At 37.4% G+C, this 16861-nt stretch overlaps 1 protein-coding gene across 10 annotated transcripts in view; it reads left to right on the top strand.

Annotated features, from left to right (window-relative positions):
• WWOX (WW domain containing oxidoreductase) overlaps window positions 1-16861 on the top strand; it is a 536552-nt gene that overhangs the window by 78428 nt on the left and 441263 nt on the right. The window contains exon 6 of one of the 10 annotated variants that reach the window (XM_069793403.1): window positions 175-469. The exons of the other annotated variants lie outside the window; for them this stretch is intronic. Coding sequence (XP_069649504.1) covers window positions 175-210 — 36 coding nt within the window. The 3' untranslated portion in view covers window positions 211-469. Of the gene's footprint in view, window positions 1-174; window positions 470-16861 lie in introns of those variants that run through there. 10 annotated transcript variants of the gene reach the window in all.

Here is a 16861-nt window from a genome sequence, read left to right as displayed (position 1 = left end):
AATCACATATGCAGAATATTTTGGGTTAGAGCTGCTTTGTTTTTTCAGTCTGTCTCATTCTTTTACACTGGGTGAAAACAGGGAGTGAGTCTGTTTTTTATGCTCTTGATAGCATCGTCGGTCCCTCTCAAGAACTAAGCCTCGGCTTTTTCTTCTGTTGCCCTTGTTACCTAGGATGAAGTTCACGCGCTCTCCCAAATGTTGAAATAAGCTAGTTTTGTAGAGGAGACTAATGTGAAGATTAGAGCAAGAAAAATCATCCTTTCTAACTTGAAGATATGATATGGCAAATCTTCACAGGTGTGCCATGACTTCTGCTACTCTGGACGTGTACAGTGGCTAATTGTATCGCATTGCCTTTCCCCAGGCTGGGATTTTTGTATGTGAACTAACACAATTTTAACTTATTTGCTAGCTTTTCCGGCCAACTCCTACAATCTTCTTTCAGTAATTCCTGAGAGTCCGTTTCCCTGGCACACGAGGCTGTAGAGTCAAGGATTATATTCTAGCTATAATTTATGATTAACTAGATTTATGGCTGAGATCCCAAACCAGCCTCAGTGCTGTGGCCTGAGGAATTAAAGGCAAAATGGAGACTATCATTCTGAGTTGTTTGCTTCTCTGGATTTCAGGAAAACTCTTAGATATATTTGAAAAATAAAAACAAACCCCAAAACCAAACCAAATACAATTTGCAGTTGTGAAACAATTTGATTTCATTCTAAGGAATTTAGCACTAAAGCACATAAAGTCCTCAGCCTTTATAGCATTAAGCTATGTAGTTTAAACCTTATTGTTTGTCACCTAAAGCCGATGCAGTGAATAATGCATATTAGACGCTCCTCCTGCTAATGCAGCCCCCCCCCCAAACAAAAAGTGGGGAGGGAGGGAAAACACAAGTACGGTTCATTTTTACCCATGGAATTAATCCTTATTCATTTTAAAAACCTGCTAACGGAAATACTTCCTTTCAGCTCATTAATCAATTGTGATTTTCATTCCCTTGTTTTGTAAAAGCTGTTGCAATAAATACTTTTTTCACAAAGCGAAAATCTAAGAGATGGATGCAGCAAGCGTAATTAATAGCACCCAGTTACAGAAGATCAGCAAGTTTGTGAGATTCACATGCTGCTTTACCATATGGCTGCCCAGTAGGCGAAAAATTTGATTAATGTTTTGAAGTAGGTTTTTTTCAGCAAATATTACAGCCCCAGATGAGGAATTTTACTTTCTAGTATTGTTAGACTTAACTAAAATAACAGATCTTTGAATTTAAAGCTAAATAGTATTTTGATCTCATGAAAACTCTACATGCAGAAGAATTACAGTCCTGCTGTATAAAGAATGGACCCTATAACTTGTTTATAATTCAGCCAATAATGGTTAAAATTTTGTTTAATCTTAGTTTTTCATAAGTTGATAAATTTAAGATAGCAGTACAAGCACATGAGTTTTGTGACGAGGATTTCCCTATCAAAAATAAATTTATAACAAAATTAACTGATTTGTTCTAACTTGTCATGCTGTTTTCCTTTCTACTTCCTTATGTAAAAAAAAGTAATCAAAGTTAAGCAGTTTGCTGATAAACAGTCAGAAAAATAATATGTGGTCCCTTCAGTAAAACATTACTGTAAATGTTAGCAAAACTGTACAAAGTATTCATTTTGCTTTTAAGTAATTGTTGTAATAATTGTAATTGGCACTTAATCTATTGATTCCCCACCCCCACCCCCCGTGTTTACCTGAAATGAAAAATATTTACAAAAATGCATCCGAAGAGTATCACGACTTAGGATCGAGTGCTCTCATGCAAAGCTAACACACAGCGGGAAGTTTTGCTTTTCTTACAAATTCTCATTTTAATACAAGGAACATCAGCAGCTGGTAAAGAACAGATTCAGGGTGCTGAGCCGAAATGGAGTGGAGAGCAGCTTTGAATGGAAGTCTTGCTGAGCTTCCAGAACGCTGAAGATAAAGCATTACCTAACACTACTTTACCACTTTGGTTTCTTCTAATTGCTTCAGGTAATGCTGAGGTTCAGAGTCTGGTGGGATGATGCTAAGGCTGAAAAATGAGAATTTCTGCATTTTTAAAAAAAAAACTTTTTGCAGTTTTTATAGTTATATCATCTTAGAAATCAGTGATTTATTGTAAGGGTGTGCTGACGTGAAAAATAATTCTGATTTGACTGGCTGTACGTATCCCCAGATCTGAGATCTTGGCACAAAGTACTTACCTATATTGCTAATTTCAGGGGAGGGAGTGGGAACTCAAACCTAACACTAAAATAAAGCTGAGTAAAAATAAAAGCCATCGTTTTTTTCAACCCCCAAATTTTCACCATTGACAACTCTAGGCAGTGCATGACAATAGGGGGTGTCCAGCTGCATTAATTACTGGTGTTAAACATCAGAGATAGGAAACAAGCTATGAAGTTTTTTTATGAAAAGCTTAAAATGGAGCGTAGCTGAGGTAGCGAAATGATGGTTATTAGTTCTGGAGAATACAAATGTCACAACAACTTGTGCTTTGGATTAATAGACAGCTAACATGACAAAGCAATGTGATCAAATCCATACTTTCAATGTAGAAGGACAGATTAAATTGTTTTATTCTTTCAAGAAAGGACAGTTAATTAAATAGATAGAAGCTTCCCGGGCTTGTGCTTTTTGAAGACTGCCTCTAGAATTTTTTTGCTTAATATTATCAAATTTGTTACAATTTACACAAAGTATGAACATTTTTATTAGAGCATTTTCCGTGTATTATCTTTTTCCTTGTCTGTATCGGTGATTCTCTTGTCAGTGATTTATTTCTAATAAGAACACATTTTATGCTATAAATTATGTAAAATGTACCAGTGTTTCCCTTAACCTGTGACTAAACTACATGCTGATGTTAAGATATTCTATTATACGCTCATCAAAATGTGGAGAAATCGGTATTTTAGTATTTAATTTTCTTTGCTCTTAGTTTTGATTCAGTTATTTAAGAAATAAGCAGAGTTTTCAAATATTTTTATAGTGGGACTGGATTTTAATTGATAGTGTCTGCAGAAGAAGGTTGCTTGAAGCTGCTTGAACAGTATGATTAAATTAAACCACTGGATGCAATTATTACTTAATCTGAAAGAATGTGGCGTATTGGGGATGTTATTGTAAGTGTTGCAGGTTGTTTGGCTTTTTAATTCCATAAATAAAGGGAAGTGTTGACTGCTCTGTGATGGCCGTTTCCTGTTAATGTTCACATTTTTAACTGTTTCAGAGTTGCTGTTCTGCTTTAAATCTGTCGGGAAGGTCTGTAAGGGATTGTCTATATGAAGAGGCTGTAGAGTGGTCACTCTAAAAACCTCCTTAGTGTAGTACTTTGAATTTTAAATCACACACATAATTCAAATGTAATCTAACTTTCAGTGTTGGACTTAAGTCCATTCAGTTAAATGGAGAAAAATGACTGACATAAGGAATGAGTTATTGATTTGTTGTGGGAAAATGACTTCTGTAATATAGGAAGTATGGTAAAAGGAACAGCTTAATTATTTAGGGGGCACCGTTGAAAAAAGTGCTTTTGCAGCATTGCATATTGTCTAAATAGGAGTTGTACAACAGGGGTTTTTAATAATTCTTTCTTAAAGACAAATTGTAGTGGTTTATTTTTTTCCTCGTAAGATGGAGCTCATCTGGTTGCTTAAAATATTTTTGTATTTGTGCAGCTGAGGCAAAAAAGCGGGCAACAAAAGAATTTTGTTCTTAATGCTAAAGGCACGGCAGCTTTTAACTGGTGTTTCCCAGTTATTTGCATTATGTTTGTGCTTTGTGGAATCTTGATGTCTGAGGGCTGGACAAAAAAAAGAAACATGCACAGAAAGTTATTCTGAAGTCCGTGTTTTTAGTAGGTGACATGAACTTTTAAAATGTGAATTTATCAAATAAATATATGTGGCAGTTTATATCTGTATGAGTAAAATTTTTGAAATGTGGTATTTGATGATTTCTAAAATATCAGATAAGATATTTGCTTTGGCTTTTTCCATGTGTTTTTTCTTTTGATTTACTGCTATTCTTTGCAGAAGGACTACAATTTCATGTTATTTTGACTGCAGCTCACAATTTTTGGCAGCATCTCAGATAAACAGAATATTTGTGGTTAATTGGTTGAACATGTTCAACAATTATAATTATATTAAAACCGTAATGTGTTTGAACATTTGCCCACTGCAGGCTGCTAATATGTGCTAACTTAAATTTCTGTCTTTATGACCGGAGCTAGCTTGTAGCTGGTTTTATTGGAAGTATCTGTGCAAAGTTTAGAAGGCAGATATATTAAAGCACACCTAATAGCACCAGTCTGTTTAAGAGTTTGCCACAGTGTCAAATATATAGGCCCTTGTTTTTAGGGATTTGTAATTCAGTTTTAAAATTTCCTGTCATCCTGAAATTAGGTTTCTAAACTTTCAGTCTTACTGAAAAGAAATAGGAGTCAGTATTATTTTTATGAAGTAAATTTTCAGGAATACTAGTTTGCCTTTCTGTCAAAGCCTTCCAAATGAAATAAAGAATTGGAAGCTTCTCCACTGTCAATGTTTTAAGTCCATAACATGCGATTTATATTGGCTTCTGCACATTAAGGGAATGGCAGTAGGCTGAGTACATAGTGAATATAGAAGTTAGATGTTAAATTCTCAGAGAGCTAATGGAATTAGAGGTACAGTCTGATGGATTTTCAGTGCATATTTCCCTATTTTTATCTGGTTTGTTTTTTAGTTGTTTTTTTTTTTAAACTTCCAAGCAGAAGTCACAATCTAGTCTCGCTCAGTTGTTGTTATTGTAGAGTAGGTAAATAGTGCTGGTTTTGACTTAAAAGCCTTGGCACTCGATTACCTGAAGAATCACCATTGTTTTGTGTGGATGATAGCCTGCAGCTCTAAAAAACAGAGGCAATTACGCTTGCAGACCCTTGTTTTAATTGAGTGGAGCATAATGACTTCTCTTCTATAATGCTCCATGGACTCAAAGCGGCGCGAGAGGCTCCCCAGGGACGTGCAGCATAGCCTTTCCCGAGCACATGTTTTTTTGGGGAAAGGAGCTGAACGGAGGGGTCAGCCAGAGGCTGAAGCTGGCACAGCGGGAAGAAAGAAGCGGTACCAGCTCTGTCACTGATGATGCAAGCAGCCTGCTGGCTGCTCACGTTCAGGGTTTTGTCCCTTGTGCCGGCTGGCGTTGAGCTCCAACCTTTGCGTTCTCCACTCCTTCCCTTGTTACGTTTTTCCACCTCAGGAGTCCCCCTCCCTCTTTCTGTATTATATTACGAAGACTTCCCTCTGTTCACAAGTTCACATGCTAAACATTTTCTTATCTTTTGCCTGCATTTTTTGGTAAATTTAGATTTGAAGGCATTTGCAGTTTGTCCCTTGAAAACCAAATGAATTTAATGCAGTGTTCTGTTCCTGAGTTTCCATATCTCTAAAATTAATCTGCTTTTGCTCATGGCCCTGGTAAAATGCTTTGAAAGATACTTAAAGAAAAAAAGAAAGAAAACCACTGAAAACTTAATTAACTGCCGTATAGTGCATTGAATAAATGGTGGGTTGTTCTCCGTTTTCTGTATTTTAACTAAGGTCTGCTCAGATCTGGACTTTTCCTCTCCAGTCCCTGCAGTTTGACAGCAAGGTGCGTTTGCACTGGGAAGGCAGGCGCCTGCTTTTGCTGGACAGAAGGGTTCAAGATCATCCTACCAAGTAGAGGCTGCACACCTGGGAAGCCCTCTTCACCTAACAAAACAGTACCCGACCGCAACAAAGTGCGCAAAGTAGTGAAATGCCGTGGGAAGGCACCGGAAAAAAGAACTGAGTTGTGGCTGCTTTGTTGATGCAAGGGACTAGTGAGGAAAATCCACGCCTTGCGATGGGGTGAGACTGAGAAAACTGGGGCAGGACTGGTGAGGACTGTGATAGAAATGGAAAATAATTCCTGTGGAGTGATATCCCTGGGAATGGTAAGTGGTTTTGAGGGGAAGGCTGTTGATGGTGAGCTATGATGGAGGCCACCAAATCCCACCAGCTGGCTCTTTCCCAATTAACCAAATTGCCTTTGTTTTGGTAGGATCAATTTTAATGGCATTAAGTGCTTGTGAGCTGGATACTTTTTGGAAAATTGGCCTGACAGTTTTCAGGGAAGTCAACCTTGTAACTCTCCGCTTAACTCTTTGCTCTCCAAAGCAAAAACTGAGCCTCTTTTGCACAACTGCAACGGACAGTCGGGGAGGATGCTCATGGGGGCAGAATGAACAGTTAACTCGAATAGCAATGATTAATTGTTTAGGTACTGATTCTGCAACAGGATGGAAAAACATGTCTGTTGGTGGATCTCTAATGGAACAAAAGCTATGCAAATTTTTCCCATTACCAAATTAGTCTTAATTTCTTGTGAGTGCTAATTCCTCATAATATTGGAAAATATGACTAGTGGCTATCTCAGAATATGGCTGAGTTAAATCATTCAGGATTACCTGCTCAAGTAGAATCTCTACTGTGTAAGTCTATACTAGTAATTGTTCTTTGGGATTTTTTTCTGGGTTTTTTTGACTGCTGATATAAAAATATAACTTTCTCTTATTATTTTAATCTTCGCTTTTCTTCCTGCATGGATCATTTATTTGTGAACTGGTTATTTCAGTAAGGGCTCAAAGGTAATTTCATGGTTTATAGAATTTATATCTGAGGGTTTAATGAGGAAAACATATTGTTTTCTAACACATGAAATAGAGAATCTTTCATTATATTTTTATTTTCCTTCTCTAATATTACATGTATATCAAGTTCAAAGCCTTGAATACACCTAAGTATAAAATTATTCCTTTGCTACACATGGGAAATATGAATGTTTGCAACTCAAAAATCATCACGCACAGACTTAGGAGGTGATTTTATTTTTAATGAATCTACATGATATAAATGAACTACTCTTCTGTTTGTGCATTGTGCTATAGTATACATTTGAAAATACAATAACAGTATATTACTTTTCTGTGATTTAGGTTAGGAATTAATGCATTCAAATGAATTTAAGAGCCTTGGGTATAATTCATACAGGATGCAAGTCCCTCAGTAGACCTCTCATGAACATTATCAGATTCAATACTGTTTGCATGGTCAAACAGATTAAAATTTGACCACCCCCCTCTTTTTGCCATTCATTAAACTCCAGAATCTCTTTGAATGGCTTTCTTCTCAATTACATAGAGTAAACTTGATTCTTCGGTGTGGGGAAAAATTAGCAAAGACAACATTCCTGCTTGGTACGTTAATTTGCGAAAGTGTCCTGTTTTCAGTGTGAGTTTCGTTACGCCAGATCAAGTTGGAACTAAGGCTGCTAAATATCAAGTTTCCTTTGACGCCTTTCTGGGTATGTTTTCCGAGAGCTTTCACTTTTATCTAGTGCAGAGTTATCAATGCTCTTTCAGTCCAAATCAGAGTCATTATCTACTATCTAGATTGCATTTGTTGTATGGCTTGTGCCTTTGATTTACAATTGTGTAAACTGGAGGATACTTTCAGCATCAGTTTGATCTTTTGATGGATCAACAGCTTTGCTGGGCTGCCTCCTGAAGTACTTAAAATATATCTGACTCTCCCTGATATTTTGGCAATTTTACATCCTGTGTTAATTATACCACAAAGCACAAAATCTATTAGCAATTTTTGAAAAGTGCCTTATTCTTAGAAGGCTTTTCCGCGCTTGCGACTGATTCCGGTGTGATGAAAGTATCCTTTAAAATAGCTTCTAAGTTCTGTGATACAGCAGGAACTAATTCCGCTTCCTTGCAGTGAAGGTTTGAAAGGATTGTGCTCTTAAGTACAAAAAAATGTAAAATGTGTCCAATACTTTGAGCCATCTCACAGGGAAGCTTAAATACAGATTTTTACACTGGAGGGGAGTAAGTATTGTAGTAAGTACTGTTCGATAGTAATGCCCTTGTGTTGCTGATTTATCAAAAGGTCATTGGAGCGTCTGAAGTTGTACAACAGCGAGTGTTGCGTATGCTAGAATTGGTATCTCTGTATGTCCTCTGTTCATCATTTGCCATGTTATCCTTCAAGTATTCTTGCTGTAATGGAGATAAGTAAAACCCTCAGTAAACTGCTCATGCGACATTGCCAGAGGAATCAGGCCAGGAACAGGCACATAGGCTATGCAAAGTTATTCAGTCTCTGCTAAGTAGGCTTATGGATGTGTGACATGGAGTAGGCGATCTACTTTGCCAAGAGTTTTTTCAGAACAAGTTCAGCCTGGTTTGCAGGGCTTAAAATTCCCCCAGATGTCATGGGATTGACAGGTGTAGCTGTCCGCTGTCTGTGCCCAAGTTTTGAAAACACAAACGCTCTTCTATCACTGGTTTTTTTTGCTTTTTTAACTTCCAATTAGTCTGTATGATAAACCTGCTACAAACAGAAACGTCTCTCAGGTTCCTTTGGTGACAATTACACCGTGAGACAGTGAGTATCCTCTTCGCCCTTATATTTAATACTTTCTTTTCAAACAAAATTGCACAGTTTCTTAAAATCTTAGGTATGAAAAGTAGAAGTAATGATGTATGGCACTTTTCCTGAGAGGACCAAAGAAAGCATTCCAAAACTTAATTTCTTAATAGGCTGTTGAATACTGAATAAAAATATATCTGTGCATGCGCTTTGTCTTTAAAGGTAGTCCTTGTCTCTTGCTGGTTATGGAGCATATTATATAGCCATAGCTTGTAAGGAATCCAAGGACAAGTTGAGGCTAGCACTTAAAGGGTGAGGATCTTAAAAGCTTATGAAGCTGAAGCTCATTCTCATTGTTATTGCTTTGCTTTTGCATGAGAGGAGGGGCTCTGCGGGTTTTCTAGCCATCCCAGAAGCCCAGAGATCAGAATGTGTTTCCATTTCTTCCCGTTGCCAGATGTGATTGATCACCCAAAGAGGAAAGGAGGAGCAGTAGATGTACAGTGCTCATTCTGGGGAACTCTAGAAAGCTTTGTGCTTTATAGGAGATGTACACTTCTCAGAGGACTTCTTGTTTGATTGGGTTTTGGGGTTTTTTTTAGGATTGCAGGCTCTCACGTATGTACCTTTCATGATGATTTAGTGCTTATAAGACATCACTGAATATCAAGGAAGCCTTAATAAATCTGAATTGGTCTCAGTGTGGATGGAAATGAAGGCGTGTTTTTATTTCACGTTGGGATGATAGAATGAATTATATCAGAAATCTGACTCCTAGAAGAACTGGGAATTCTTGAAAAAACAGTGAAAGAATACAACAGCCAGAAAAGAACACTAAGATCCATAGAAGGTTTTTGCTGAGAAAGAGTGACATTGGTGGTGTATTATGTTAATGTTTGGAAGATATACCAATGCTACTGCCAGGGCGCAGGAAGAGCAGGGTTGCTTCGCAAGGGAGGGTGAGCCAGACGCCCATGGTACCCACCAGGGCTCAGTTTTACAGCATCTCCTGAGGAGGGTGGTGATAACAAGTTCCCTGGACAGTACCAGAAAAGGCAAGAGGGTGACTCAGGTCCAGGATCCATCCAGGACGTACAGGCAGGAGCAGCAGAAGGTGGGGCTAGAGACAGGACTGGAGATGAGGCTTCAACAGAGGTCCAAGCTCCATTTACGAGATGGGGCTCGAGACAGGTACACCTACCAGATAGCTCAGGTAAGGACAGAAGGGCCAAACCATCAGGAGCATGGATGGAGCTCCTGGACCACAGAGAAGAGGGTGCATGGGTGGAGGCTGCACAGGGTACTGAAGACTGTGGCGTCTAGATATGTCATCAACAATCTGGGACTAGAACAAGAAGTTTCTGGTAAAAAGTAATTTTGAGATTTCTAGCTTCATAGCAGGCTTCATATACTAACTTGCCTTTAATAGAATATTATTCTAGTAAGTCCCTCTGATTTCAGAATAATACTTCTTTTCTGTGTATACCCTCAGTTATAGTACTTTGACATGTATCACCACGTTTTTATGGGAAAATCATTTCTTTTTATTGTAACTTTAAAATTTTATTTTTCATTAAACCTGTTTTATTGACTTAAGAAACGGATTTTAGCTATACCAGTGTAAATCCAGAGGAAGTGAATTTATGCTGTTTTTATACCAGTAAGCATAATCTGGCACACTCTTGGAAAAAAAAAAAAAAAAAGTTGAAATTGTATAGTCAGCAGTCAGAGCTTCTTGTTAGAAAGTTCTCGGTCTGTAAGAGTGCTATTGATAAAGGAGCTAAAAACCTCAAAATTGATTTATTTGTTATCAGCTCAATACAGTTTGTCTGAACACTGAACTTGCTTTTTTGTTCTTCCATGTGATAAAGGTATTTGCCTCTGTTGGAAAATCTAAGCTGAGATAAGCTTATGTACAAGCTGAGCGTAGGACTGGAAACCAGGATTTCCAGAATTTTAACTCTTGTTTCTGTCACTAAATGAGGTTGTGACCTTAAGCAACCTCTTAGGTCTCGTTTGTAAAGAAAGCTGAATTCCCTTAGCAGTTCATTTAAAAGTCACCAGGAATTCAGCACCTTATGAGATGAGATCTTTTAATATTTATATATTTTGTTTCTGTAATTGTAAATTGAGAAAAGGATAGTCTCTTTTGGACAGTCTAGTTATGCCAGAGCCTGAGTCCTCATCACAGGCTGTGTAGTTGCAGTGAACATCCTACTCCAGGAATGCAAGTTGGGAATTAATGTAGACTGAAAGTTTGGAGTATTTCAGGCTTTATGTTCTTCCTTTGTGCTGACTTATATAGTTACTTGAATTACTTATTTTGCTATACTTAATTTATCATTTTAATTTCAGTGAATGTTTTGACAGTAAATGTTTAAGAAACAGCTAAATACATTTTTATTGGAAAGGCTAAAGAAGTACAAGTAGCATTCCTCTTTTCCTGTTATTTCTATGGTATTAATGAGACTGAAAAATGTGGTCTGATATCTCCTTTTTTTTTTTTAAACATAATTGCTTAAAAATTTTGTTGTAATTCTACTAATCCATGCTTTCAACTGGAAAACTGTTGCATGCGCCATCTCATTTAATCTAAATGTGATAGTCACTTGCTTTTTACATAGTCCTTGGCTGTTAACTTAGAAAATCTGTTGCCCTAGCAGTGGTTTTCCTGTTCTGAGAACTGGTGGATCTCTTCGACATGTAGTAAAGCACTTTCCTATCTACTGAGCTGGTCCCTGTGATCGGGAGGGGAGGCTAAGCTTGCCCCACTAATTAGCTTTCCCTTTCACTTTTGCCCAGTAGTTTCTCTTATCTGTAGGAACATGGAGAATTCCTCTTCCCTGTTCCCTCCCTTCTTATGCCAGTAAAAGAGCACTTTTCCATGTAATTCCTTTTGCAATGACTGGTTACACAAGTGGAATATTTTACACACTGCACAACTGACATGTCTGGAAATACCCAGAAATAGTGGCTCCTATTGCACACAGTTAAACACATACTTAGCTGAATCTCAATGCCCATTTACTTGAGCAGACTTGAAAGGGGGGGAAGAACAATAAATATTCTTCTTACTATGCTTGAAAACAGTTGGTGCATAGTCTGTAGATTTCTCTAGTATTTATTGCCATATTTTCTCAGTGTTTCCCTGCAGAAGTTCCTAGCGCTGTTAGAGTAAGAAGAAAAATATATTTTATCAGCTAACTAGTGAATTTTTTTTGCACAGTGTATACATTCTTTGCCTACTTTGTTTATTCTTCCTCCGATGTAGTTGAGGGTTTTTTTTCTTCCTTGCATTATTTCCTGCCCATGCTTCAGAAGGAATAAGAACACCAGCAGGGCCGAAGGGTGGTTGCCTGTTTATGACCACAGATGACTTGTTTGAAGTCTTATCAGTCGTAACATTTAACAATGCAGGGCCTCCCCCCTTCCGCCCCCCGCAGCTGGTTTTTAAACCAATGCTTTAAAAGTCGAGTTGTGCTTTATTTATTTATTTAAATTATATGATCTACTTTTTGCATATAGTAGCATTTGCTTAGTTTATACCATAAGTGACCTAGTTTGCATTTTCTTTCAACTCTATAAATTACACTACTTTTTTCTGCTGGTATCAAGGTTTGCTACTAGTCCTTCTGAAAAATTAGATTTTAATTTTTTTCTCCCTTCTAGCCAAATAAACATAAAGAGGGATGAGAACACAGGAATCAGGACTGGATTTATGGCTTCTTGGAGGCAGGTTTTATTCCTCTATGTGCTGCTACTTTAGCTTTTGATGAAGTTATTTCATTCATCTCTGCCATGACTTTGCTACCTTCAAAATGCCTAATGTGCATAGATGGTTGTTGTTTAGATGTTCTGCCTAGATTTCTTCAAATGTTGAGATCTTTTGAAGCAAGTAGCTAGAAAAATGAGAACTATTTTGTAAATGCATTAGTTATATGTCATGTGCCATATTCACAGTGATAACTGAGTAGTGAAGAGTAGGCTTGACTTTAGTCCATTTTCCCCTAAGTTTCTTTGAATGTGTAAAATTCCTATGCCCAACCTTAATTTCTGCATTTCTGCATGCTTTGATCAGGATTTTGATTTCTAAGTTAAAGTTACCTGACCCTAGTCCTTGTCATTGCTCATGCTGTGGCCACAATACACGGTTCAGGTGCTGGAAAGGAAGTTGGTACATTTGTGGACTACTGGTCTTAAAAGCAGGAAACCAATTTTATATCCTTTACATGATAGATATTGAATCGATAAAGCATCAACCTAAGGTTACACTTGATGTCTCTAGTGAGAAGACAATAAATCATGTTATATGCATACAGGTATATTGACTCAATTTCTCTGGGCTGCCTATGCAAAACCGAAGGTGATTGAAACTAAACCATTAGAATAAAAGTCTTATAATGGCTGGTATAAAGCCATTTTATCTGCTTTTTATGATTTGAGATTTTAGTATTAAAAATCAGTACAATGCAAAGTACAGCATTTGAGTCAAATTGAAAATTCACCAGGTCCTGTACCCTGTCTCAAATGATGGTCAATAGCAGATGGTTAAAGAGGGAGAGTAACAGAGTAAGTACAGAATGATTTTTCCCTTGGTATACCCTTCTGGTCTTCAGCAAGTAGCAGCGTGGGTACTTTCAGAGCTGGAGGCTGCACCCACTTAAAGAATTTAATATGCACCGGTGGACTCATCTTATGTAAACTTGTTAGTTCTCATTTTCAACCTGTTTATATTTTTGCTTTCCCAATGGAGTTTTGCACACAATGTACAGGAGGGAAAGAGTCTGACACACGTTGGAATGGGTGGGTAAAGAAAATAGTCCATTTGTGCTTTATCTCTTTCTTACCGAGTACTTTCTGAGGATGAGAAGCCTGATGATTGTTGCTCCTTTTGTGTCTTGACTTACTTGCGTGTGATGAGAATGTGTACGCCTGCCAACACAGGGCATTTTTATTACCATCTGCTGGCTTGAAACAAGGAACATCTGAGAATGAAGATGGGGTTATTGATACAGCAGGTCTATCAGTAATGTAATTTTTTTCTTGAAATTTTCATATCTCAACACCAAACAAGCAATCAATATAGATAAACAGCTTGAATTCACTCAGGATGAAAGATTACTGCTGTATCATTAAGAATAAGCACATGTAAGTGAAGAAGGTTTTATAATGCTGCACTGTACTGCCGAGAATCATTTCCTTGTTCTTTTAATACTGGCCATCCTTTTTAGTAACCGGACTTGACATGGGCTGGACAACAGCCTAGTATATTGCAGTTATTGGATTACAGATTGGAAAACCAGTTTTACTTCTAATAATAAATAAAAATTTCATTTGTAAAAATATATGGAGGGTGGGGGGGTGGGTCAGAAAACCAGTTTCAACCCTGTTTAGATAATGGAGCATAACAGGTTACGTTTTCTTAAGCACAAGATAGCCTTGGCATACAGCTTATTCTCATGCTGAGAATTAGGCAGAAGCCAGTTACACAGATGAATCTGGAAAGCACATGTGCAAGGGGAGACATTCCTCACTTCTCCCTGTGCCCCTCTAAAAGCCCGATTGTACCCTCAGAGCTGGAATTTGTGCAAGAACATGTTCTGAAGGAAAAAGCACGCGTTCAAGTGTTGTGCTTGCAGGCAATTTTACGTCTGAACCGGAATGAAAATGAATGCTTCTTTTCTTTCTAAATGAGCATAATGGTATTTTGTGGCTTTATGGGGGATTCTTTACTTGCACTTTAAGTATCAAACTATGGTATTTTGTTAGACTTTCATTTTCTGCAAAATCTTTCTCCTTTTTTACTGCACCCCTCCAAAAGACACTCTTTTTTTACTATATAGTCATTACGTATCATTCATTTGTATAACTACTAACTCCTTTCATACAAGCCATTTCTGACTCATTATGTCTAGATGTTCAACTTGAGTACTGAACAGTAAAGGTTATGAAAAACATAACCGCACAGCTCTGAGGAGAACACTGATCAAGTATACTTTTATCTGTGAAATTCGGAGGTGTTTCTAGGTAGCCTCATCTAGCCTTGCTCTCTGCTTTTGTCTAACATCAGGCATAATTTTTTTATACTCAGTCAGTAGGGTTTGCAAATGTTTTTGGCCTTCATCTAGGGGTCCTGTGAATGACTTAAACTTTTCTTGTTGCTTTACTAACTTACTCTGTTAGAATATATCTTGCATTTCTTACTGTTGCTTAACTGTCTGGCTAGAGAGTTTTTGGAGCGAAAGAAAAGCAAGTTTTTTCAAGCACTCCCTATCACAGAATCCATGAAGACATCTTGCACTTCTGCTCTTGAATGCTGTAAGCGATGGAGCGTTTCAGAACAGTAGAATGATGGGGGGATGTGTTTACCCCAGCTGCCCCGTTACCTGCTCTTCAGAATTGCTCTTTTCTTGCTATATGCACTCTCCTGTGATGTCCATGAACTCCTGATCTCGACCACAGCTGCTAGTTTAACAATAGTTAGGTATGATTTTAAAAGAGATGTGCAATTCTACTTAAAAAGAGTAATGGCTAAATAGAATGTAAGTTAGAATTTATGTAACAAGTTACAGTTTGTATAGGATATAATAACGTATAAATAACTATAATAAAAGCTGTGTATAAATAAGATTCTTGGTATCACTGTATGTTTAATTCATGTACTGTAGTCATTCAGGGACTGTTCCCTGACTGTAAAATGTTACATGTAGAGATTTATCATTGAAAAGTTTATGATATTAAGACTTGTAGTTAGAAGAATAAAAATAAATTACAATTTTTCCTAAATTGAATATGCCACTATCTTATACATCTTAACCTTTCTGACCTGGCCTTGCATGATGTTTCTTGACTTCCTGTCCTGCTGTCATTTTCTTTCATATTGGTCTAGCACTTAGTCTCACTGGAATCAATAAGGTTACTCACATGCAAGTGTTGAATAAATAATTGATTAAGGAGGTACTACACTTGGTGCATCTTCTCCTAGCAAAGGTAGCCCAGATAACTGTTTTTGTAAAACTTCTGTTCCTTCCTTTTACTGATTACCCTACACTTCTTCCACTGAACAAGCACAGCATTTTATCTACTGGATAGCTGGATTGATTTGAGCTGGAATATTCGTAAATTGATGATACTACTCAGTGGGTGCAACAGTTGGGAAGAATGGGTATTCTTCAAATATGTAGTTCAAACCAAACAGCTTTCTAGTATTTCTGTCTGATTCCCTTCTAAAAATTTTAACCTGCTCAGTTTTAAAAGCTGTAATCTAGAACGGCAAAGCACGCTTGGATATCAGTCACCAACCCTGATTACTGTGCTTATCCAATCCTAAATGAAATATTTAAATAATTTGGTGCTATAGGAAAGTTAGATGGAAAATGACAGATAAGGTGGTAGCTATTGACAGGAATAGTCCCACTGAAGTTAGCCTGACTGCTTGACTGGGTTTTGTGTATTTATGCTTATAGATAGAATTGCAATAAAAATAGAAACCTTTCTTGACAGCCATTGTGTATTGTGACACCTGCAACTGAAATGGGCACTTCTAAGTTTTCTGCACATCTCCTCGAGACAAAGGTTTTATTATAGCTCCTACTATGTTACGTTAGCAGTTAAACTATAGCGAGCTTTCTATAATGGGAATGCAGTTACACTGAAGACAGATGTACGATTTCTGTAGCAGATAGAAAGTAAGATATCCCAGGCAAATAGACACCTGATGACTGCGCCCATTGCAGTCACTCTACCATTTTGATTAACCTTTTTATCTTCAATTACATTCCTAAGTGATGCAATTTGTTCCAGTAAAATAGTGTGCAAATCCAGTCTTGTTCAATGTTTTCCACATGTACACTGACTCGCTGTTTGGGTTTATGAAATCCTTTCTATTGTTGTGGTTCAGTGGCAAGAGAGATGAGGTAATTACGGAGGAGTTTGCCCACTGGTTTCTCTCCAGCGTGTAGCTGTAGTCAATGCTGCTAGTGCACTCCTTTCATATACCCATTTGTCAAAAAAAGTAAGGAAAAAAGGTTCAAATATCTTTACTAGAAAATATGTTGATGCTCCAGAAGTTACAACATGCTTTTTATGTCATCCTACATGTTGCCACGTTTGTTTTGAAGTAATGTTTCATTATTGCTATTGTATGATTAAATATTGAGAGTATTGCTTTTCCGATTGTTCTAGTGCAGTATTTAATGAGTGCAATTAAATGGAAAAATTGCCTTTTTAACTGATGATAGTCTATTAGTGTCTCTGTCTGTTCAGAAAAGAAAAGAAGTGAATTATTAGAATGACAAATGAGTCAAAGTTACCACGGTGATGGAGAGGTGCGATTCCCCTCCACATAATCTTCAATTAGTGATCTTTGTAAGAGGATGTTT

Source organism: Haliaeetus albicilla, chromosome 10, assembly GCF_947461875.1.
Source record: "Haliaeetus albicilla chromosome 10, bHalAlb1.1, whole genome shotgun sequence".
In the NCBI taxonomy this organism is placed as follows: domain Eukaryota; kingdom Metazoa; phylum Chordata; class Aves; order Accipitriformes; family Accipitridae; genus Haliaeetus; species Haliaeetus albicilla.
This window is presented reverse-complemented; position numbering and strand designations above follow the sequence as displayed.